We start from the raw sequence: 23,591 nt of genomic DNA, 5'->3' as shown, positions 1-23,591 counted from the left end.
GTAACAAAGTATAATAACGGATGCCAAATAAATCAAAAGTAGAAAGGGCAATCTAGAACTAAACATATAGGAACAAAACTCCGTACTAAAAGTGAATGTACAAATTAATCACAAGGTTGACTTCTTCTGTTTATTTCATAAAATTTATGCACTGCTCGATTGTAAAAAAAGAAAAAGAAACCTCAAAATGGTTTACAAAAGATAAGACAAGAAAATCAAGAAAAATCTACAGCTATACCTTAAAACATACACAAATTAAAATACTAGAACAAATTCAAAATTCACATCAGTGTTTCTAAGCATCTGGGCAGGCTTGTCTGAACAATGATGTTTTTAGCAGGAGCTCAAAAGTGTACATGACCTGAACATGCAGGGAGTTCCACAGTGTAGGCGTTGCACCTACTTTCTGGCTGTCCTACCTCAATATTCTGCTTCAAGCTATTCCTGTCACTCCCAGGTTCATCTAGTCCAACCCCCTGCGATACAGGGATCTCAATTAGAGCATCCATGACAGAAGTCCATCTGACTTCTGCATAATAACCTCCAATGAAGGAGGTTCATTGGAAATGAATGCAAGGGAATTTTCACAGGGGGAAACTTTCAATTATTCTGTTACCCCACCAGGTCTCAAGTGGTATGGCTCAGTGATGCTACACAATGTAATGTAAACACACTTATCTGTGAGTCTGGGCTACAGCAATGGAAGAAACTGTAGCTGACTAATCTCTGTCCTCCAAGCACCCATTAAAAAGGCAGGAGCCCTGTCCCATGCGGAACCCATCAATCCTACTCCTGAGATCTCCATTTTTATATATAGGTTTTATTATTGTGATTACGTTCCATTTACACCTACAAAGATGTCTCTTGCACAAAAGTATTGAGAGGTTTCTCCACCCGAACAATGTGTCATTGAATCATGTTAACCAAAGGACTAAAAATGCCACACCTGCTGTGACTTGCAAAATGTACTCCAGCATCGCAAAAGCAGCATGTTCTTATTGCACATGCACTGAACTATCAGTGCCAGTATGAAACCAACTAAGTCTTTTGATTTAAGGGGGGGGGGATTGTTCAGCCATCCCCGATCCCAGTTCCAAATGAAGAGATGTCTCATGAAGGACACAGGCTTTCATCATTCTACTTCTTCTTGGTCTGGTAATCCTAAAGCTTTCCCCTGGAAGTGAAAAGACAACCAAGTCAGTAAGATTTATACAATTCTGTATGTTTTGGGGTTCACAGCAGAGCAAGAATCTCTCCCCAATGCTAAGGAGACCAAATACAGACTTATGCCAATTAATGCACAACTTCTGATCCATCAGTTCAGATGCAGGACACTACAGATTTGCAACACAACCTGTTTCTTCTGCCTGCAAAAGCAGCAGGAGGCAGTGGATGCTGGTCCAGGAGGGAGAATGAGGCAGTGGGGCATTGCAGGTGAGCCTGCGAGAGATCCCTCCTGAAACCTGAGAGCTGCTGTCAGCCAGTGGAGACAATGCTGAGCTAGGTGGACCAATGGTCTGACTCCGTAAGACAGCCTCCTATGTTCCACTTTGCTCATACTTTATAGCCAAGAGGGTGAAGCTCATCCTGGGAAAATGAAGGCAGTGGGGATAAACTTTTGGCGGATCAGCTACTGGAGATGGGAGGAAGAACAACACTGATTCCTAGACAAACCACTCTCTGTACCAGTTGCCTTGGTAATGCCGAGCAACTCTCACTACACTACTGGAGGTATGAACACTAATGTGCGTCTCTGCCTTGCTCACTTGACTCTTACAACCTATGTATCCACTTTGGACAATGCGTTAACCAGCTTCAGACAGATGGGCTCTTGGGAATCAGAAAAGGGAATCAAGCCTTCTCTGAAGCAACTAACAGTGCTACTCTAAAGCTTTGGACCCACTTTGAAGATTTGGAGAGACACAGTCAATTGAAAAGGCACACCCCTCTTCCTCCTTGCCCCAAGTGCTTTCTAAAAGGAAAATGCCAGACAGAGGGAGGGAGAAGATGGACTGTAGTTTTGTGACTGACGAATCTAGCTCTTAGCTAGTAAATGCTGGATATTCAACTCCCACCTCTGCCACACACGTCCACCCATAATTGTCATAATTGTCACAAGCACTTTCAGTGAAAACTGATGCCAAATTCAGTCAGAAAACTTTAAAAGCTTCAAACTGTTATTCATCCATATTAACCCCTGCAATTTTGCAGGGAATTTACCTAGAGGTCTCTATATGATGTACCATATGTTTATGCCAATTGCCAACAACATGGTGAGGGGAGGAATCCCTTTTTCAAACAAACAAACAAACTTTAAAAGTTTATCTGTACCTTGTCTTAAACATGGCTCCACTCAGAAGAGGCTACTTTGCCCACAGATTTCATCCAGGTGTGACAAAAGTTTTAAAGTTCTTCAATAATTTTTTGTTTTGTTTTAATTTGTGAAGCAAATTCACAATACAAAATTTAAAAATCAACTCCAAGCCTCCCTTTCTCTCCCCCTTTGTCTCTCTCTCTCTCCCCCCCCCCCCCGTTTTCTTCTTCCCACCAAGACAATGAACAGAGGTCGGGGAAGCTGGCATCAAAAGACAGGGAAGCTGGCATCAAAGCTGCTTTTTTGCCCCCACCTGCCCCATCCTCTTTCTCCCCAGGGGAACAGGAGGGCTGCAGACAGGCAAGTAGACAGGCAGAGAGAAGATCAATTAATAAACAGGCCCCTCCTCCTGCTTTCCACCCCCTGCCCCACCAGTCCTCAGACAGATGCACACGTACAAACACACATGGCTGTTATACGATCCAGTTGTCTTTTAAAAGGCAAAATTCACTTGTGGGGTGGGGTGGGGGTGGCCAGCAGATGGAGCTCAGCTGGCTGAGCTTCCCAAAGTCATTTCTCCTTCTTCCCTTCTTTGGTCTCCTCTGGCACCTCCTTGGGGACAGAGTTCTCCTCATAGCTGAACATCTCTGCCACTTCTCTCTTCACCAGAGCCACCAGGAGAGGGAAGCCAATGCAGGCTGGGACCAGGTAGAGCAGGGCTGGCTGTGCATGTCTGAAGATGTGCATGTTGAAGATGGTGAGGCCCAGCCCCAAAATACCACATAAGCCACAAAACAGGTGTGGAAGTATGTGTGCTTGTTCCTCTTGAGGCAAAGCATGGCAGTAAAGCAATGAAGATTATTGGGATGACAATGTCCCCCAAGCCCATCATGGCAAAGTTGTCAGCCTCCAAGTATTTCTCTAGCAGATCTTGGGGGAAAACCAATTTTATGGGTGCTTCAAATGACTTTGCGACCGTCACCATAATGTTGGTGCCAAAGACACAGAAGACATCATACATGAAGAACCCACCAAGCAAAATGCAGCCGGTGCTGACATTCTTCAAGTTCAGCAGCTCCACCCCACCGAGAGACCCACCGAGACCTCCGGGCAGTATATAAATTCACTGAATAATAAATAAATAAAAACTGAGAGGGAAGGCCAGGCCAAAGAAGGTGTTGGCAATCCAGTGCTTTCTCAACAGGTACCAGATTTCCAACACTGCTACTCATGGCCAGGCAGACAAGGTCCACGGTGTCAAACTCGCGGTCGACAAGCCCTTCCTTAGTTTCCTCAGAGCCCTGAGTGAAGAGAAGCTGGCACTGTTTGTTGGGGAAATTCAGGGAGAGTAACAGGCTGATGTATTCGTGAGATAATATTTTGAAGAAGAGGTGGAGGCCTAAGAGGGTGCAGCTGGCAACGACAGGAAAGCGGGCAGCATCTCAGTTGGCAATGGTCTCTGGCATATCCAAAGCACTCTTCCCCTTTGCGCAGGAGACGAAGTACAGTGCCCCGAAGAAGATGGGCAACAGGGCCATGAGCACTAGGCCGCTATAGGCCAGAGCATGCCCTCCAGGGCGGCAGGAGGCAGCCCTGGCCATGGAGGCGTCTCTGGCCCCACTCCTGTTCTGCACCTCAGTGTGCTCCATAGCCTCCAGTCAAAAAAACGCAGCCCCCAAAGTTTAAAAGTTATAGCCATTTGTTACCCCGCCCCAAGAGGCAACTCAGCTTTCTGAAGCTTTGGTTTCTCAGGCAAAATGAGCATTGCCTAAAGCAGACCGGTGGAGATAAGCTTTGAATCTGAAGCACCAACTTAGAATCCAATTTGGATCCCCCCTCCCCCCCACCCGTCTTGAATAGATACACTACAAACTTTTATCGGTTTTACAGTGGTACCTTGGATTAAGAACTTAATTCTTTCTGGTGGTCCATTCTTAACCTGAAACTGTTCTTAACCTGAGGTACCACTTTAGCTAATGGGGCCTCCCACTGCCACTGCGCCACAGTCGCACGATTTCTGTTCTCATCCTGAAGCAAAGTTCTTAACCCAAAGTACTATTTCTGGGTTAGCAGAGTCTGTAACCTGAAGCGTCTGTAACCCGAGGTACCACTGTATAGTCATTTCACTACCACAGCTTTATCGGACTATAGAGATGAGGTGGAGCGGCTGACAGAGTGGTGCAGAGCTAACAACTTGCTCATAAATACAAGGAAGACAAAGGAGCTTGTGGTGGACTTCAGGAGACAGAAGAGCAATGTCCAGCCACTTTTGATTGATGGGGTCTGTGTGGAGAGGGTAACAACGTTCAGATTTTTGGGTATTGAATTACAAGAGGATCTGTCCTGGAGTGTCAACACAAGGGGGCTTGTGAAGAAGGCACAGCAGAGACTGTACTTTTTAAGAATCCTAAGGAAAAACCATCTTCCACAGAAACTGCTGCTTGCCTTCTATCACTGTGCCATTGAGAGCGTGCTCACTTATGGCTTATGTGGGTGGTACGGAAGCTGTACTACCCAGGACAGGATGGCGTTGTGCAGAGTTGTTAAGGCAGCAGAGAGCATTGTTGGCTGCCCACTCTCCACCTTAGAGCAGATTTATGCCACAAGGTGCCATAGGAAGGCACTGGACATAGTAAAAGATCCATCGCATCCTGGTCACTGTCTCTTTGAGCTCCTGCCGTCGGGACGGAGATACAGGACGATGATGACAAGAACGAGCCGTCTCAAGAACAGCTTCTTCTCCAGAGCGATCTCGGCCCTGAATGGGAAACCTGGACTTTGAAAGTCATCTAATTTTCCTTGCTGTATTATATTATATTGTTTTAATTAGTGTTTTTATAGTTGTTCTGATTTTGAGTGGAGTGCCCTATCTGGGTGGATGGAGCAGCCAAGTAATTTCGTTGTCCCTGAGAGGGGGCAATGACAATAAAGATATTATTATTATTATTATTATTATTATTATTATTATTATTATCTGAAGAAAACTGGGAATAAAAAAATGGTAAATTGCCTGAGAATTTTCCTAGCCAATGGGATTACATTTTTCAAGATTGTTAAACCAATTTTAATCTGCACCTAATAATAATAATAATAATAATAATAATAATAATAATAATAATAATAATTTATTTATACCCCGCCCATCTGGCTGGGCCTCCCCTGCCACTCTGGGCGGCTTCCATAAAAAACAAAAATACCAAAAAACCCTAGTTATATCCTAACACAGTGAGAGAGCTCAGTGCAAGCTTGTGGGAATAAGAGCACAAATAATAATTTCTACTTTCAGAATGTCAGAACAAATGTGTGTTATGTAACACAGGGTACCCTGCATTCGCACCCAACTGTCACAAATGGCTGCTGGCCCAGCAGCCCCAATGGAAAGTTCACAGGTAACTATTGTTTAGAAAGGGGAGGATGTGCCAGCAGAGGAAGCAAAATCTCTTACCCATCCACCTTGACTATGGATCCAAGGGCTGAAGTTTTCCTTGAGGTATTTTGCTCCAAAGCCCAGTATGGTGTTCATGGGATGGTTGTCTATAGCAGTGAGTCTAGTTATGACTTCAATAGCAAAAGCAACTTTGATACTTTGTGCTTGCACTTCAGAGTCTGCTGTAGAGTCTGCAGGTATCTCTTCTAGGAATTGATCGGCAACTCTACTGAAGAATCCATAGGACATCAGTTCTGAGGCACACTGAAAGAAAGTCCTGTCATTTTGAACCTGGAAATGAATGTAAGGCATTTGTCATTAGGAACAAACAGAGGTTTTGGTAGAGCTAGTGTGAGCTAGGTAGGTTTTCGAGAGCCAGTGTGGTGTAGTGGTTAAGAGCGGTAGTCTTGTAATCTGTGGAACCGGGTTTGAGTCTCCGCTCCTCCACCTGCAGCTGCTGGGTGACCTTGGGCCAGTCACACTTCTCTGAAGTCTCTCAGCTCCACTCACCTCACAGAGTGTTTCTTGTGGGGGAGGAAGGGAAAGGAGAATATTAGCCGCTTTGAGACTCCTGAAGGGGAGCGAAAGGCGGGATATCAAATCCAAACTCTTCTTCTTCTTCTCTTCTTGGTCCCATTTCAGGAACAACAATCTCTGAACACAGCAAGTTCAAGGAAGGCTTTTCCTTGTAAAATATACAAATAAGAAATAATTGCTCTCCTATTCTCTGGTAAGTGTGGATTTGTGAGACAACTTCTTTTTTACAGCCAACTTGTAAATGTAGTTCTGGATAAGTGCTTTCAGCTGTCCAAAACCCCAAATAAATCTTTGGAAAAAGATTACTGAGGCCTCCTTAATGTACACACATTTTATGTGGATATAAACAAATCTGATGGATCAAATTGGGCACCACAGTGGATACAGGGAAGCTGGAAGGTGTGCAGAAGAGGGTGACCAAGATGATCAAGGGTCTGGAAGCCAAGACTTAAAAGAAACAGTTGAGGGAGTTGGATATGTTTGGTGGCCTGGATAAAAGAGACTGAGAGGAAATAAGATGTCACATGGAAGATGGAGTAAGCTTGTTTTCTGCTTCTCCATAGGGTTCCAGATACAAGAAAGTAGATTCTGACAAAACATTAGGAAAAACTTTCTGACAGTAAAAGCTATTCAGCAGTGGAACAGACTACCTCAGAAGGTGGAGGATATTTTAAAGCAGAGGTTAGATGGCCATCTGTCACCGATGCCTGAGTTGAGATTCCTGCATTGCAGAGGGTTGGACTAGAGGATCCTCAGGATCCCTTCCAATTCTAGGTAAAGGTAAAGGTAAAGGTACCCCTGCCCGTACGGGCCAGTCTTGACAGACTCTGGGGTTGTGCGCCCATCTCACTTAAGAGGCCAGGGGCCAGCGCTGTCCGGAGACACTTCCGGGTCACGTGGCCAGTGTGACAAAGCTGCATCTGGCGAGCCAGAGCTGCACACGGAAACGCCGTTTACCTTCCCGCTGGTAAGCGGTCCCTATTTATCTACTTGCACCCGGAGGTGCTTTCGAACTGCTAGGTTGGCAGGCACTGGGACCGAGCAGCGGGAGCGCACCCCGCAGCAGGGATTCGAACCGCCGACCTTTCGATCAGCAAGTCCTAGGCGCTGAGGCTTTAACCCACAGTGCCACCTGTGTCCCTTCTTCCAATTCTACTATTCTATTATTTTATTATCCAAACCTAATCTGAATTCCACAAAAGGCTTTCTCTTGTCTTCCTTCCCCTGCAGCTGCTCTTTAAAATATATCTTTCTCCCCTTTCTACACATTCAACATTCTAGAAAAGCAATTCACAAAATTGTAAATAATAAAATAGAAAGTTCTGCGATTAAATGCTTTAAGATTCAATGCAAGTAAAAAACAACATAGTACAAATTGCAGCCTCAAACTGGTTACCTTTTCCTGCAGTTTATCTCCCGATGCTCTTAACAAGGCAACTATTTCTTTTATTAACTTTTCTTTCTCATCTGGTAAAACAGGAAAAATAAGAAGCTAATTTTCTGGTTTAACACAGGATGTAAAATAATCATTTACATTCATTAAAACAAATGATTTCGTAAGCTGCCTCAAGAGCTTTAAGTATTTATGGAATGCTTTTTCCATGTGTTCTATGTATATTATCTCAATCAGCAGAGGTTGTTTGGCAATACTAGGGACATGGGTCCAAAACACTCTTGGGCTTGCTGGTCGGAAGGCTGGCAGTTCAAATCTGTGCGATGGGGTGAGCTCCCGTTACTCTGTCCCAGCTCCTGCCAACCTAGCAGTTTGAAAGCACACTAGTGCAAGTAGATAAATAGGTACTGCTGTGGCTGGATGGTAAAAGGCGTTTCTTTGAGCTCTGGACTCGTCACGGTCCTCTGTGCACCAGTAGTGGTTTAGTCATACTGGCCACATGACCCGGAAAGCTGTCTGTGGACAAACATTGGTTCTCTTGGCCTGAAGTGAGATGAGTGCCGCACCCCATAGTCGCCTTTGACTGGACTTAACCCTCCAGGGTCCTTTACCTATTACCTTTACCTGGCCATACTATCAGCTGCCTCGTGTGGAGAATACTGACCATCACTGAATGTGGCTGAGAAACAGTGTGATAGATAACCCAAAGGGCACAACTGTGTTATATATTTGAAAATGTTTAAATAAATCTGAAGGTGTGTTTCAGCCATATGGCAGATGTCTGTTACTTTTCTGAACACACATACAGTTTTTAGTAAAGGTAAAGGGACCCCTGACCATTAAGTCCAGTCACAGATGACTCTGGGGTTGCGCACTCACCTCGCTTTACTGGCCAAGGGAGCCGGCGTTTGTGACCAGCATGACTAAGTCGCTTCTGGCGAACCAGAGCAGCACACAGAAACGCCGTTTACCTTCCCACTGGAGTGGTACCTATTTATCTACTTGCACTTTGACATGCTTTTGAACTGCTAGGTTGGCAGGAGCAGGGACCGAGCAACGGGAGCTCACCCTGTCGTGGGGATTCAAACCGCCGACCTTCTGATTGGCAAGCCCTAGGCTCAGTGGTTTAGACCACAGCGCCACCCAAAAGGCTATGCCAGTATGCTGAAGAATGTGTGCTGGAATCCTTTGCAACATCCAGGGGTTATGTGGCAAGTGTGCAATGGTTCCTTGACAGACAAATCAATCAGGAAAAGGTTTCGCCAAGAAAAAAAGTTTTTGAAAACACAGACTCTACAGAAATGCCATTTGGCTGCTGAGGAAAAGCAGGTTACCTTTTTCAACATCATCTTCATTTTCGGGTTTGGTGGCACACCCACCATCTGCTTCTAGGCTCAGAGTCTGTTCCAGTGCTTTGAATCCTGTCCTTTGAGGGAATGGCGTGGAATTATCAACTATTTCAGCAAGCTTGTCTACCACAACATTGATGTCTGAATCACCTGTTCAGAAACAAATTGAGACAAATTCGCTGGCTGGTTTTCTTACACCCTGCACCATCTTGAAATTATCAAGCATCTCGCCCTTAGAATCCTCAAATGCTCTAGCCTTTCTCCATAAGGAACATGCTCAAATGCTGATCCACTCAATCTGTAGATGGTCTTCTGGCAGCAAGCTCACCAACAAAGACCTTTCCCAGTGCTGCATGCGATCTACCACTGAGTCGCAGAGGCCAAGAGGACAGCCTTTTGGAACCCCAGTGGCATGGGACTATCCGCACTGTGAGTTCACCCACCTGTGACCCTGCCCCACTTCTGAAAATGTTCCCTCCACCTCATGTAGGATTGGGGAAAGCCTTCTGTTGCCTCTGATAGGAAGTTGAATGGTGATGTGCTTAGGCGTGTGATGTGTGCATGCCTGTGGTGTGCCATACTTCCTTGGAGTACCATACCCACCTTTGCCATGCAGTCTCCTGTGCATTAGCATTGAGGCAATGTAGCCCTCAGGCTGAAAAAGCTTCCCAGTCCCTGAGGCAGACCCTCACAGAATTAAGAACCAGCCCTTCACAATGGACGTGCATCGCTTTGGTCAGAGAGGCTGCCAAGGGGAGCAGATTTCCCCACAAAAAGTCTTCTTCACTATTTAGAGCTGTGGTTCCCAACCTGGGGCACATGCCCCAAAGGGGGGCAAGTTGATTTTTAAGGGGGGCAATTCGAGATAGACAAAGTTAATGGCTTTTTAGGCTTCTTCCATGTGAATAGGAGTTCACTTTTTGAATAGTAAGAATTGTATGTCATGAGGGGTGGGCATCAGGATTTTATACATGCTTAGGTGGAGCATGGCCAAAAAAAAAAAAAAAAGTTGGGAACCACTGCTTTAGATCGTTTGATAGATTAGCTATGTTACTTTTATTTATTTATTTATTTATTTCATAAAATTTAAGCCATCGCAGTGGCTTAGCTATCATCCCCTTAACCTACGGAACTGTAAGGAACTGCAGTTCTGGGAACTTAACCTGCAGAACTGTTTAGAAACCAAGGCTAAAAACCAAGCAATAGTTGCCACTAATATGCTATTAGAGTGTTTAACAAATGGGGGGGGGGAATTAAACCCACCTTGCTCTTCTAGTGAAAAAGCAGAACAACTTCCAACACCCGCCTGCAGGCTTAGTGCACGCCCATTTACAGCATCACCCCTTCTGAACTTCTTCCCAGAATCCTCTTCAGCTTGCGCCCTTAGACAGGAAGGAAAGAGAAAGTGCTTGCAATGGGACTTCTTCTTCTTCTTCTTCCTCCTGACTCTGGTCGGCTGTCCTTGGTCCTTGGGAGACGAGCCTTGATGTGCCTTCTCCTTACCTTGCCTCTTCTCTCTGCCTAGAGATGATCCCTCTTGGCCTTTCGCTTCCCTTTCTAAAAGATGCCCATATTTGCTAGTGGACAGTCGACGCTGCGCATAAGCCATAAGCACTCTGTACTCTGTGCTAGTTCTATTGACATCCTCCAAAGGGATTTCTTCCATACTGGAAGAATTTGTCAAATTCATGATGCACCTGCAAAGATAAAACAACAGCAACACCATTTTATTGGTATTACCAAGTAAAGGTAGGAATTTCTTTGGAGTGCTTTGCTATAATCAATTTAGAGACACAATGGCAAAAAGTGGGGGAAATCTGAGCAAGCCAAGTTCAAACAGGAAACAATTTGAATCTCCTTTCGTTCTGTCTTCTCGCCCTAAAAATTTCAGTCCAGCTCTGAGGAGCAGCAAGACTTTGTGCACACTGGTACAGAGGAAGGGCATGGACAATCATTTGAACACCTTGTCAGGCTCCATGTATTCTGTACTCAAATAAAGTAAAATTCTATTGCAAAGTAGCACAAACTTTTCATCCCATATAGGGAATGAACTTTTCCTATTCTGAAATTTTGCATATTTATTTTACTCTTCTACTTCTGTTAGGCATGGTCAGGGTCAGGATCAGGTACAGCACCAATGCCAGTCAGGCCACGCCAGGGTTTCTGAAGAGCACTGCCTTTCACTGTTCTTGCTGGATACTTTTCATCAGCAGGTGGCCTCTGAGAATGGGAAGTGACTTTGGCTTCTGTTCACAAGCATCCCCAAGTAGGATGTTTTATCCTGATCAAATTTGCAGATGACACCAAACTGGGAGGGGTGGCTAACACCCCAGAGGACAGGATCACACGTCAAAACGAACTTGACAGACTAGAGAACTGGGCCAAAACAAACAAGATGAATTTTAACAGGGAGAAATGTAAAGTATTGCACTTGAGCAAAAAAAATGAGAGGCACAAATACAAGATGGGTGACACCTGGCTTGAGAGCAGTAGATGTGAAAAGGATCTAGGAGTCTTGGTTGACCACAAACTTGACATGAGCCAACAGTGTGACGCGGCAGCTAAAAAAGCCAATGCAATTCTGGGCTGCATCAATAGGAGTATAGCATCTAGATCAAGGGAAGTAATAGTGTCACTGTATTCTGCTCTGGTCAGACCTCACCTGGAGTACTGTGTCCAGTTCTGGGCACCACAGTTCAAGAAGGACACTGACAAACTGGAACGTGTCCAGAGGAGGGCAACCAAAATGGTCAAAGGCCTGGAAACGATGCCTTATGAGGAACGGCTAAGGGAGCTGGGCATGTTTAGCCTGGAGAACTGGTACAGAGAGTGGTTTGTCCAGGAATCAGTGTTGTTCTTCCTCCCATCTCCAGTAGCTGATCCGCCAAAAGTTTATGCCCACCGCCTTTATTTTCCCAGGATGAGCTTCACCCTCTTGGCTATAAAGTATGAGCAAAGTGGAACATAGGAGGCTGTCTTACGGAGTCAGACCATTGGTCCACCTAGCTCAGCATTGTCTCCACTGGCTGACATCAGCTCTCAGGTTTCAGGAGGGATCTCCTGAAAGAGGAGGTTAAGGGGTGATATGATAGCCATGTTCAAATATATAAAAGGATGTCACATAGAGGAGGGGAAAAGGTTGTTTTCTGCTGCTCCAGAGAAGCGGACACGGAGCAATGGATCCAAACTACAAGAAAGAAGATTCCACCTAAACATTAGGAAGAACTTCCTGACAGTAAGAGCTGTTTGACAGTGGAATTTGCTGCCAAGGAGTGTGGTGGAGTCTCCTTCTTTGGAGGTCTTTAAGCAGAGGCTTGACAACCATATGTCAGGAGTGCTCTGATGGTGTTTCCTGCTTGGCAGGGGGTTGGACTCGGTGGCCCTTGTGGTCTCTTCCAACTCTGTGATTCTATGATTCTATCTCTGAAATCATTAGGTACAGGGCACTGAAATTTGGGTTACTTAAACTGGGGGGCAGTTACTGTGGATGTGGGTCAAACCTAGATGCCTTTCCATTGCTGAAGTGTGCTTAGAGATCTGGTGGAGGGTGCTGAGTGCTGCCACCACTGCTTTGGAAGCAGGGCTGGTCCCCACCCTAGTAGGGTTGTATGTGCTGAGGGAGGGGCATTGCCAGCACCATGCCAAGGGCTCTCTGATCAAATAAATCCTTATTTAACAACTTTCATCTAGGTGCTATAATTCCTCATCTTACATGTACTTTGACTTATGCAGTTTCAACCAGATGTAGTTGGTTGGGCTGCATGAAATTTCATAAGCCAAGTCCCAAGCAAGGCAGAACGCTTCAGAGCTCTTTTGGCACAGGGTCCACTTGGGGATAAAGGTAAAGGTAAAGGGACCCCTGACCATTAGGTCCAGTCGTGTCCGACTCTGGGGTTGTGGTGCTCATCTTGCTTTACAGGCTGAGGGAGCCGGCGTACAGCTTTGGGTCATGTGGCCAGCATGACTAAGCTGCTTCTGGCGAACCAGAGCAACACACGGAAACACCGTTTACCTTCCTGCTGGAGTGGTACCTATTTATCTACTTGCACTTCGACGTGCTTTGGAACTGCTAGGTTGGCAGGAGCAGGGACCGAGCAATGGGAGCTCACCCCATCGCGGGGATTCGAACCACCAACCTTCTGATCTGCAAGTCCAAGGCTCTGTGGTTTAACCCTCAGCGCCACCCACGTCCCCACTTAGGGATACCTGGCCTTAAAAGAGTTTTTAAGCTCTCTGGCTTGATTGCTAGGCAAGGCCCACTCAATGCAGAGCCTGGGAGACTCTGGGATGCAGACTCTCTCCCCCCCCCCTCGCCTGCTAGCTTCAGGGTGGCTCTGGGGGTTTGAATGTACACATATCCATTTCCACATATATTTCCACATGTGAATGAGTTTTGAGCATAAGCACCCCTACAGACAGATAAAATTGCTATGTTCTCTCATGTTTGTGTTGTTCCTGAACATTTCGCTGCAAATGTTTGGGAGGCAATATTATTCAAAAAAAATATCATTTCTCAGAAGTCTTAAAATCATTGCCCCTTGGTAAGAGAAAGAACAGACTTACCATATATTTCAGAAAACCTGTCACTGTTCTTTGTAAGTCAGTCCTCACCTTCCTGCTTTCATTGACTAGAAACTACCATGGAACTGGCAGAAACTGATTTATTTTAGGATATGTCAGTTTGTTTGTAACAGATCCAAACTGGCACACCTGCTGTGGAACCAGATAAATGGCATAAAGGGCAACTGCTAATGATTTACAACAGAGCTTTCCAAACTGTGTGTCGCAACAACATGTCAGCTGCAGCTGTAGGTGTGTCACAGGAATGCTCCCCACATTTCTGGGGCTGGAAAGGGGTTAGTTTAACCTCTGGTTTGCTAGTAAAACTGAATTACTGTATTGCAAAATGATGCATATCTAAAAAGTGTGTCACCAACATGAAAAGTTTGGAAAGCTCTGATGCTTCTGAAATACAAAGTGCCTTACAGCCACTGCTTCTCCTTATAGTCTCTAATTCTATACTAACAGTACTCCTCCAGATTTATTACAATTAAGTTTACATAATTTCAATTTATTGTTTTTACATGAAACTTTAGTGCCACAAACTCATGAGCTATGCACTTTTTCAGGGTAGCCTAAGAGAAACAGGATCATTCCAACATATTTCAACAATACTTGTTTTACACTCAACCATGTCTGGTCCAGCAGAAATTCAATAGCAAATGGAACACATTCAGCAACCATTCCAGCAGAAAGTGCCAGGAGACAGAGCTTCGCTTGAGGCTAGAGCCTGATTTATTTTTTATTGCCACCTTCCAGCGGGAAGGTAAAAGACGTTTCTGTGCACTGCTCTGGTTCACCAGAAGCAGCTTAGTCATGCTGGCCACATGACCCAGAAGCTGTACGCCAGCTCCCTCGGCCAATAAAGCCAGAGTCGGCCACGACTGGACCTAATGGTCAGGGGTTCCTTTACCTTTAATAGTTTTCTACTTATGAAATATCTGCATTCCTGAGAGAAAGACAGTCCTGACTGACTTTCCCCAGCCCAGCTGAAAGTCATATATTACTCAGTATGAAAGTTCAAGGAAGTTTCCTGTAAGACAGACAGTATTCAGGCTTAAGCAAATAAAAATCATTAAATCCTGTTTATATAAAACTTTGGGTAATTACCTTCAGATAATGTTTCACAAACAGCCCCCGAAAGGATCACTTGTTGGTGGCCAGTGAATGCCGCAGTGCTGTGTCCGCTTCCTTGGTTTACTCCCACCACCTTAAGTTCCGCTTTAGGAGAATAAGAAACCAGCTCAAAGAGCCCAGCTGCTTCGAGGGCACTTTCACTTCCTTATTGGAACTTTGTTTGCTGAGAAATGAAAAGGGGTGGAGCTAAGAGCCTGGACACTTTAGCCTAGCAGTCATTTCTCATTTGTTAAAAGAAACACACCACGTAAAGCCGTTCTGACCTTGGGCCATTCATTCACCATGTATCTAGGATTATCTGAAACTGGAAGTATATGTGCCACAAAGGTCCTTCTGGTCCACCATCCTGTTTCTAACAGTGCCCACTCAGATGTGCCAAAGGATGCAGGAGCAGGGGGGGGAGGGGGGAAGCATCCCCCCCCCCGTGATGTTTGCCTTCCTGGGCTTGGTAAACAGAGCTACGCTGCCTCACACCTACATCCGACATTCATTCTCTAAACTAAAGCTTTCTATATTCTAACTTTTATCAAAAGTCTGCAAGTTTAGACTTTAACGATTTCTGTAGGAATAAGCATCTGTTTCCTGCAAACTCTGGCTGTGCCTCTGTTTCCACTACTGTACTTAAGAATATTAAATGAATGTAGGGCAGCACTGACACCTAGTGAGCAAAAACGTTGCTACAACAAGCCAGTTGTAAGAATACAACTTCTGGAATGTTACTTAGTAACTCCCTGATTTTCCATCAAAGGTATACCAAAATGCACAATTTTTCTGCTAAAAGACATGGTGACATTTGATCTGTGCTGATAATATTATGCTTATGGTAAGTTATAAAAAGTAATTATAATAAATGCTCTCAATGCACAGCAGTGATAATTTTGGATATAGAGTGAGTGGCGCTTTGAATCTAGCTCAGGGGTCAGCAAACTTACTGCGCCTCAGGCAGGTGTCTCCAGCGCCGATTGCACGGTGGGCTGGAGGGCGGGGGAGTGCGTGCCCATATGCATGCGCACACGCTATTTCTGGCGCACTTCCGGGTCGGAGGAGCACTGGAAATAGCTTGTGCACATATGCAGGGGCCTCCTCTGACCTGGATGTGCACCGGAAATAACACTTGTGCATGCGCGCAAGCTATGTCTGGTGCTCCTCTGACCTGGAAGTGGGCAGTGGGAGGCGGGGGTCTCCGTGGGCCAGATAAGTGAGTCCCTCGGGCCTTATCCAGCCTGCGGGCCTTAGTTTGGGGACCCTTGATCTAGCTGAACCTGGCTCAGAAATATTGTTTGCCCTCACACTCCTGAGTTCTGAAATGCAAATGGCACTTGCAGGGAATGAAAGGCATCTTGTTTTGTGAATGGCAAGACTATTTTTTTCCCCTACAGAAGAATAGTCTTGATAATTGTCCTTAAGCAGAAACCCATGTATGAGGATTGGTGGGTTCACACATTTTTTTCGTCTTATGTAGGGAAAGAAGTTTGGAGTGGACAAATTCTTAACACATTTTTTTAAACACATGTTTTTGTTTAACTCTTTGGTGAAAGAGTTATGCAACACACATGTTATAATCAAATCTGGAAATCTCCACAGCTGCATTAAAGTTTGGGGTTTTTTTTTAAAGTTATGAGACATGTCTCTGAAGTAATCTACTGAATAGTACAGATAAGGTCCTCTCTCTACATATGTAGCTTAATCCTAGAAATAATGTGAACTTGGAAGCCACTCACTGCAATAGGATTTCCTGGGCCCAGTACATACACTGAATGTGGATTGGGGCCTCTCAATTCCCCATCTCCCACAATATATTGACAAAAACTGCTGCTTATGTACATATATTAACTGCAGCCTATCTTACATGGCTATAGCCTTTCCTTATGTCACCTGCCCACCTAGCAGTTCGAAAGCACATCAAAGTGCAAGTAGATAAATAGGTACCGCTCCGGTGGGAAGGTAAATGGCATTTCCATGCGCTGCTCTGGTTCGCCAGAAGCGGCTTAATAATGCTGGCCACATGACCTGGAAGCTGTCTGTGGACAAATGCCGGCTCCCTCGGCCTATAGAGCGAGATGAGCACGCAACCCCAGAGTCATCCGCGACTGGACCTAACGGTCAGGGGTACCTTTTCCTTTATGTCACATTATTTGAAGGTTGGACTGTTGCTGTTTGGGGAGGTTCAAATTCCAAAAAAGTTAACACATCTTGGAAAGGTATGGAGAAATATTTTGAGGCTGTCTGTTGCCTATTGTCAACAGAAGGTAAATCTTTTGGCATGCATAAACTAGTTCAATAATCACTTCCACGCCACAGAGAACTACAATTAGTATTGCATGTGATCTGGCCCAATATGTCAATGATGGGTTTCTTTAAACTTCCTTTAAAAAATCTCTCATTGCTCCTCCTCCTCCTCCTCCTCCTCCTCCTCCTCCTCCTCCTCCTCCTCCTCCTCCTCTTATCTACTTACTCGTTCACTTATTTTTAACACTTTTATTCAAAAGTTACAATACAGCTTTGTCCACCACCACAATAGCACAGAATGATCACTCCTCATCACTGTTGCAACTTAACTGCAGCTACATTTGACAACATCAGCAATCTGGGCAGGTTGTAGAGTGTGTGTGGAAGAGGAGCTATACAGTTTAATGCCCCTGTGCATTTTATTTGTAGTGGGGTCGGAGAGTTGGGGAAAATCACATCTGCTTTGGTTTCAGATAGTACATTGGGTAGACCAATCTAAAAAGCCCAGGACGGAAATCTTCACACTCCTCTAGCAGCTATGGTGGCTCATTTACCAGAAGTAACGTATTTAGCATTAACTCTGCAAGTGTATACTTGATTTTGACCAAACTAAGTCTGCTAGAGCATCGGGATTATTGCCCCCCCCCCCATATCACAGAATCATTGTAGGGCTGGAAGGGACCCCAAGAGTCATCTAGTCCACTCCCTGCAAATATGACCATAAAACCTTCACTCTCCCATTCAATTTAACAGCATCAAACATGAAAGAAAAGAAAATGCTCAGTTTACTTCAGGTTTCAGAGATAGATAATACTTTATTTGGCTATAAGCCCACAAGGTAAAACAAATCAATAGATAAAATAGCATTTTACAATCTAAAATATCAACTAAAATATTTCAACGCATAATCTCCTTCACATTACTTACAATCTCTAGATGTACCGTGTTATGGCCTTGAAGATAAAGATGGTGCATAGAGTTTACTGGATTTTTAATAGTCATGCAGCATTCCATGAAGTCTTTTATATGAAAGAACTGAAATCAGGAATCTAGCAACTTGTAATGTTCTATAAGAGTCAATGTCCTGGAGTAGATAAGCTAGATGTAATTCAGGTGGTTTAGCAGCAATTTCCAGAATGATTGAACTCAGGATCCTTGATCGGGGAACAATGTATAAGGGGCAATTAAACAAGATATGATAGAGGGATTCTATTGATTTGTTGTCACATGCGCATAAAACAGAGGTTTTACCGTTAGAAAATCTATTGCTCAGCACATTTGAGGGGAACACATTAAATCTGGCTCTAACAAATGCGAATCTATGCGACGCAGCCGATAAAGTAGACAGATATCGAGGTATCTGGGACATAGATGTAATGCCCTGATTTATCGGGGAACATGTACCTCCACCTGTAGTAAGATTTTGTTGCAAATCTACCTCCTCCAATCTTTGTTTGATGACCTTTTTAGCTGTAATTAGATCTAAATTAAGTATATCGGAAGGAGAGATTCCATAAGACAACAGTTTGGAATGGATTTTTGTTGCCCATGGGCTGGTGAATTCGTCTCTCCAAAGGCACTGAATAAGATGGTAGTTTGGCAATTTATGCCAAAGGGATAGCCAATAATTAAAGGCATGTCTCCACATCAGAATCTCTAGGGAGGGGGTCTTAAGTTCTAAGCGAATGGCAGAGTTGCTTACACAGGAGGGTAGTTTCAAAAGGCGTCTTAGAAAAAGATTTTGCAATGTCACCAGAGGCAAGAGGTTTACAAAGGCGCCCCATAAAGGGACCGCATAGGCCATAGTTGCAACCACTTTTGCACTATAAACTTTTAAGGCGGATGGAACATGCATAGCCCCCTCAGTAAAGAAGAAGCGTAATAGAGCGTAGATAAGGGCTTTAACCTTATTTTGTAAATATGTGATATGCGCTTTCCATCCCATATTATACTGGAAGTAAATTCCTAGATATTGAAATTTGTAAACTTGTTCAATTGGCTTCCCTTCGAGTTCCCATCTATACAGTTTACGACTCCTGGAAAAGATTAGGACTTTAGATTTGGAATGGTTAATAGTAAGTAAATTTGTTTGGCAATATAACACAAAAATCTTAAGGGCCCTCCTCAAACCGATTCGAGAATAAGAGAGGATCACCGCATCGTCAGTGTACAATAATAAGGGGCAGCGATAGTCTGCAAGCCTGGGTGCATGAATGGAGGTTTGGGCCTCAGCTAGGGGCGTTCTCATATCACTAATATAGAGGTTAAAAAGATAGGGGGCAAGGATGCACCCTTGTCGTACCCCCTTATTTATTGGTACAGAGTTTGTGAGATCGCCCTCAGGTGTTAACCTCACCCTAGCAGCCGTCCCTTCATGTAATTTAATCATAAGCCACAACAGCCTTTTATCTATGCCCCACTTTGCCAGTTTTTCCCATAACAGCTCTCTAGAGATACTGTCAAAAGCCGCCTTCAGGTCTATAAAAACGGCACATAGAAGACCATGCGTAGGGGAAGAATACTTCCGCGCCAAATGATATAGAATTATAGCATGGTCAATAGAAGCGCGATTTGGTCTAAACCCGACCTGTTCATGGCCTATCAGATTGGAATCTTCGGCCCATTGGGTTAGTCTGGTTAACAGGAAGCGAGTATAGATTTTCCCAATGATTGATAATAAACTGATGTTACGATAGTTTCCTGGGTCCTCTGGTGGTCCTTTTTTATATATAGGAATTATGATGGACTCCTTCCATGATCTAGGTATCTGGCCCGTGGCATTGATTGCATCAAAGATTTTTGCAAGAATTTTAGCCCACCATGTTGGGTGTTGTTTAATAGCTTCCGCCGGGATCAGATTGGGCCCTGGGGCTTTATCAGTTTTCAGTTTAGCAATTAAATCTACTATTTCCTCCGGGTCAGTATCTGGCCATATGGGCAAGTGACTTGAAAGAGTATCAGATTGAGTGTTAGAGATATCTGTCTGGGAGAAATATTTTCTTAGAAATTGTTCCCAGGTCGGGGCTGGGATAACTAGGTTTCAGAGAGAGAAACACCCCTCCCACTGTATATAGCCCTCATGAGTCACACTGTCACTAAATCAAAACATTATAGATACACTGTCCTATCAGAGCCTTAGTGTTACATATCATCAAGTGCAATAAGTATCAGCCACAGTAACAAATGCACTGTGTAAACAATACATGGAAAACGATGTGTGCCTGCCCAACCTGTGTCCTAATAATAATAATAATAATAATAATAATAATAATAATAATAATAATAAATTAATATACCCCACCCATCTGACTGGGTTGCCCCAACCACTCCGGGCGGCTACCAATACATACAACATAAAAACATTATAAAACTTCAAACATTAAACCTGACCCTAAACCTAAAACTACCCTAACCCCCAACCCTAACTGTAACCATTAACCCGTAGCCATTAACCCCTAATGCTTAAAGCCCAACTCCTAACCCTCTAATTCTAAGCCCCAAGCCGTAGTCAGCGGGGGGGAGGGGGGACTAGCCAGGATTTTTGCCCCAGCCTCCAGAGGGCACCACTGAGGCTCCCAACTTTCCAGCATGTCTGGGCTTAAGCCAGAGAAATTTGAAAAAGTGAACGGAAGAGAGAGGGAAAAGTGAATGGCAGGAGCTGTTCCCATGAAGCCGAAGGAGGCTCATTTACAAGGGTAGGCAGGGAGAGAGAGAGCTGGAAAATCTGGAGCGGCAGCACTTGTGCCCCAGTGAAGTGGAAGATGGGATCCCCTGAGACAGAAATCCTGGAGAGAGGAAGAGGGAAAGCTGAGGAAGGGAATAATAGAGTTGCAGAAGGGGCCCAACTCCCAGAAATATCCCTTCTCCATTTCCTTTTTCCTCCCCTCCATGTCTCAGAGATAATTTAAAGTGATGAAGAGATCAAACCAACTCACCCCATCCTTTTTTCTTCCTTCCTTTCTTTTTTGGAAACAGGAGCTTTTGTCATAATTAAACAATTTAAATGGCAAGTTCACAAGATAAGCACTTCCAAGTATTGCTTGCTTATATTATGTTTTTTTCTCTCTCTTTCTCTCTTTCTTTGTGTTTGTTTGTGTGTGTCTGTTTGGATGAGAGGAAACATACATGTTTACATCATGTGAATACGTAAAACGAGCACTGCTACATGGAATCAGCTATAAAACACCAATGAAAGAGATGTGATGCTGACATACAAACCACTTTATATTTATCAATTCATGCAATTTTGAGGGGAAATGTGGCCACTTTAAATTGAGTCTTACACTGCAAGCCTGTACTGAAATCCACTGAATTCAATGGAACTCACTGCCAGGTAACTGGGTTAAGACTGTGCGGTCTTATACTGCAATCCTAAGCATTTTTACTGAGACGTAAGTCCCACTGAGTTCAATATTCTCTGGTAAGTGCCTGACCATTCTCTCCATCATACAGGCTTACATCCCCTGCCCCCAATAGATAAATATTATATGCAAGGAAAGAATAGCATTTCACTACACTCAAGCTTTGAATGTGTTTCAAATAGCTAATATTGATTCATTTCACAGACTATACATGATCTACTCACAGGAAAGCAAGGGGTGTGTGAGCATTTTCCCACCAAAGGCAGTTCCCTGACGAGCGCTGGTCAGCTGGCTGCTTTCAGATTGCAAGGGAAGGACACTTTCTACCTGAAATTGGATTCACAACAAGCTTCATTCCATAAATCATAACTACTTTGCTTATCTTAGCTGTTGTTCTACTAATTATATATGTTATTTAGGTTTTATATTCTATGTTATTAGCTTCATACCTTATACAGTGGTAAGGTAAAGGGACCCCTGACCATTAGGTCCAGTCGTGCCCGACTCTGGGGTTGCGGTGCTCATCTCGCTTTATTGGCCGAGGGAGCCGGCGTACAGCTTCCGGGTCATGGTGCCAGCATGACTAAGCTGCTTCTGGTGAACCAGAGCAGCGCACGGAAACGCCATTTACCTTCCCGCCAGAGCGGTAACTATTTATCTATTTGCACTTTGATGGGCTTTCGAACTGCTAGGTTGGCAGGAGCAGGGACCGAGCAACGGGAGCTCACCCTGTCATGGGGATTCGAACCACCGACCTTCTGATAGGCAAGTCCTAGGCTCTGTGGTTTAACCCACAGCCCCCCCCATCCTTATACAGTGGTACCTCAGTTAAAAAAATTAATTGGTTTCGGAATTCCGTTCTTAAACCGAAACCGTTCTTAAACCGAGGCGCACTTTCCCTAATGAGGCCTCCCGCTGTCGGTGCCCTTCCAGAGTTTGGATTCTGTTTTTAGACTGGGGTAAAGTTTGCAAACTGGGACACTAATTCTGGTTTTAGCCCTCTCTAATTTGCTATCCAGACAGATGGATAGAAAGAGCTTTGGGAGAATAAAAGGAGCAGCTTCTGAAGTAGTGTTCAGATAGGGAGATAGTTTTAGAAGGGAGTTAGAGAGAGAAGAGTTTGTTCTGGTCTCTGTGTGCAACATCCACCCTGAGGAAAATATCTACAGCAAGAGAAAGGAGTCTCTGAGCTTAGATCAGTGTTCTTTAGTGTTCTCTGAGAGTATTCAGATAGGAGGGCTGAGTTTGAGCCAGGAGAAGGAGAGCTGTGAGGATACAGCGACTTGGGTCTCATTCCAGCCAGGAAAGGAGAGATCTTCTAGAAAGGGAAGACTCCCAAGTGGGGTGATCCTCTGGGTCTCTTGCACTGTTGGGAGGACCTCAGGAGTAGGATTGTTGAAAGGTTGGATAACTGACAGAAAGTACCACCTTGTTTAGGAAACCGAAGTTTTAAGCTGTAACACTGCAACAACTAAGTTAAGGAACTGAAATGAAATAACTAGAAATAGACTAAGCATTTACCAACAAGTCTAGAAACTTATAACATCTAACTGAAGAGTAAGAACCAAAAACAAACAACTGAAGGTTAAAAGAAGCTGTGTGTTTACTAACTTGTTTAGAAGCCTGTAACGCAGGTGGCGCTGTGGGTTAAAGCCTCAGCGCCTAGGACTTGCCAATCGAAAGGTCGGCGCTTCGAATCCCTGCGGCGGGGTGTGCTCCCGTTGCTCGGTCCCAGCGCCTGCCAACCTAGCAGTTCGAAAGCACCTCCGGGTGCAAGTAGATAAATAGGGACCGCTTACCAGCGGGAAGGTAAACGGCGTTTCCGTGTGCGGGTCTGGCTCGCCAGAGCAGCGATGTCACGCTGGCCACGTGACCCGGAAGTGTCTTCGGACAGCGCTGGCCCCTGGCCTCTTAAGTGAGATGGGCGCACAACCCCAGAGTCTGTCAAGACTGGCCCGTACGGGCAGGGGTACCTTTACCTTTTTTACCTTTAACATCCAATATCCAGTGCTTTTTTCTGGGGGTACGCAGGGGTACACATATCCCTAAACATTTTGTGAATCTAAGTTTGGCCTCATTGAGGGGCAGTATTTCAATATGAGTAGTACCCCTAAACATTTTTTTTTTGGGGGGGGTAAAGCACTGGAGTTAGTATAATTATTAGTAAGTTAACTGTTTACTGAAAGAACTTTATCTCCTGACACCTCATTTGTTTTACCAACTTTGTTCTGTAAAATAAATATTTCTTAATTGTTCACCTTCTGTCTGGGTTTCCCAAGTATCA

The 23,591-nt window shown here is 44.5% G+C and overlaps 1 protein-coding gene and 1 pseudogene across 2 annotated transcripts; both read right to left on the bottom strand.

Moving 5' to 3' along the window:
- Positions 1 to 401: 401 nt before the first annotated feature.
- Positions 402 to 20,948, bottom strand: BCL2L14 (BCL2 like 14). Its single transcript, XM_081913380.1, has 7 exons — positions 20,882 to 20,948; positions 14,691 to 14,880; positions 10,284 to 10,717; positions 9,006 to 9,170; positions 7,675 to 7,745; positions 5,760 to 6,032; positions 402 to 1,174 (listed from the first exon to the last, which is right to left on the bottom strand). Exons 3-7 carry the CDS (start codon positions 10,708 to 10,710, stop codon positions 1,133 to 1,135), a joined length of 978 nt encoding a protein of 325 aa, XP_081769506.1. The 5' UTR covers positions 10,711 to 10,717; positions 14,691 to 14,880; positions 20,882 to 20,948; the 3' UTR covers positions 402 to 1,132.
- On the bottom strand, positions 2,562 to 3,915 carry LOC309370619 (minor histocompatibility antigen H13 pseudogene; annotated as a pseudogene). Its single transcript has 3 exons — positions 3,821 to 3,915; positions 3,543 to 3,727; positions 2,562 to 3,418 (listed from the first exon to the last, which is right to left on the bottom strand). The product of its transcript is annotated as a minor histocompatibility antigen H13 pseudogene (transcript).
- Positions 20,949 to 23,591: the final 2,643 nt, after the last annotated feature.

This window comes from Podarcis melisellensis (assembly GCF_964234715.1).
Source record: "Podarcis melisellensis genome assembly, chromosome: 5".
Taxonomy (NCBI): domain Eukaryota; kingdom Metazoa; phylum Chordata; class Lepidosauria; order Squamata; family Lacertidae; genus Podarcis; species Podarcis melisellensis.
Note: the sequence above shows the minus strand (reverse complement) of the source record. Positions and strands in the feature narration are given on the sequence as shown.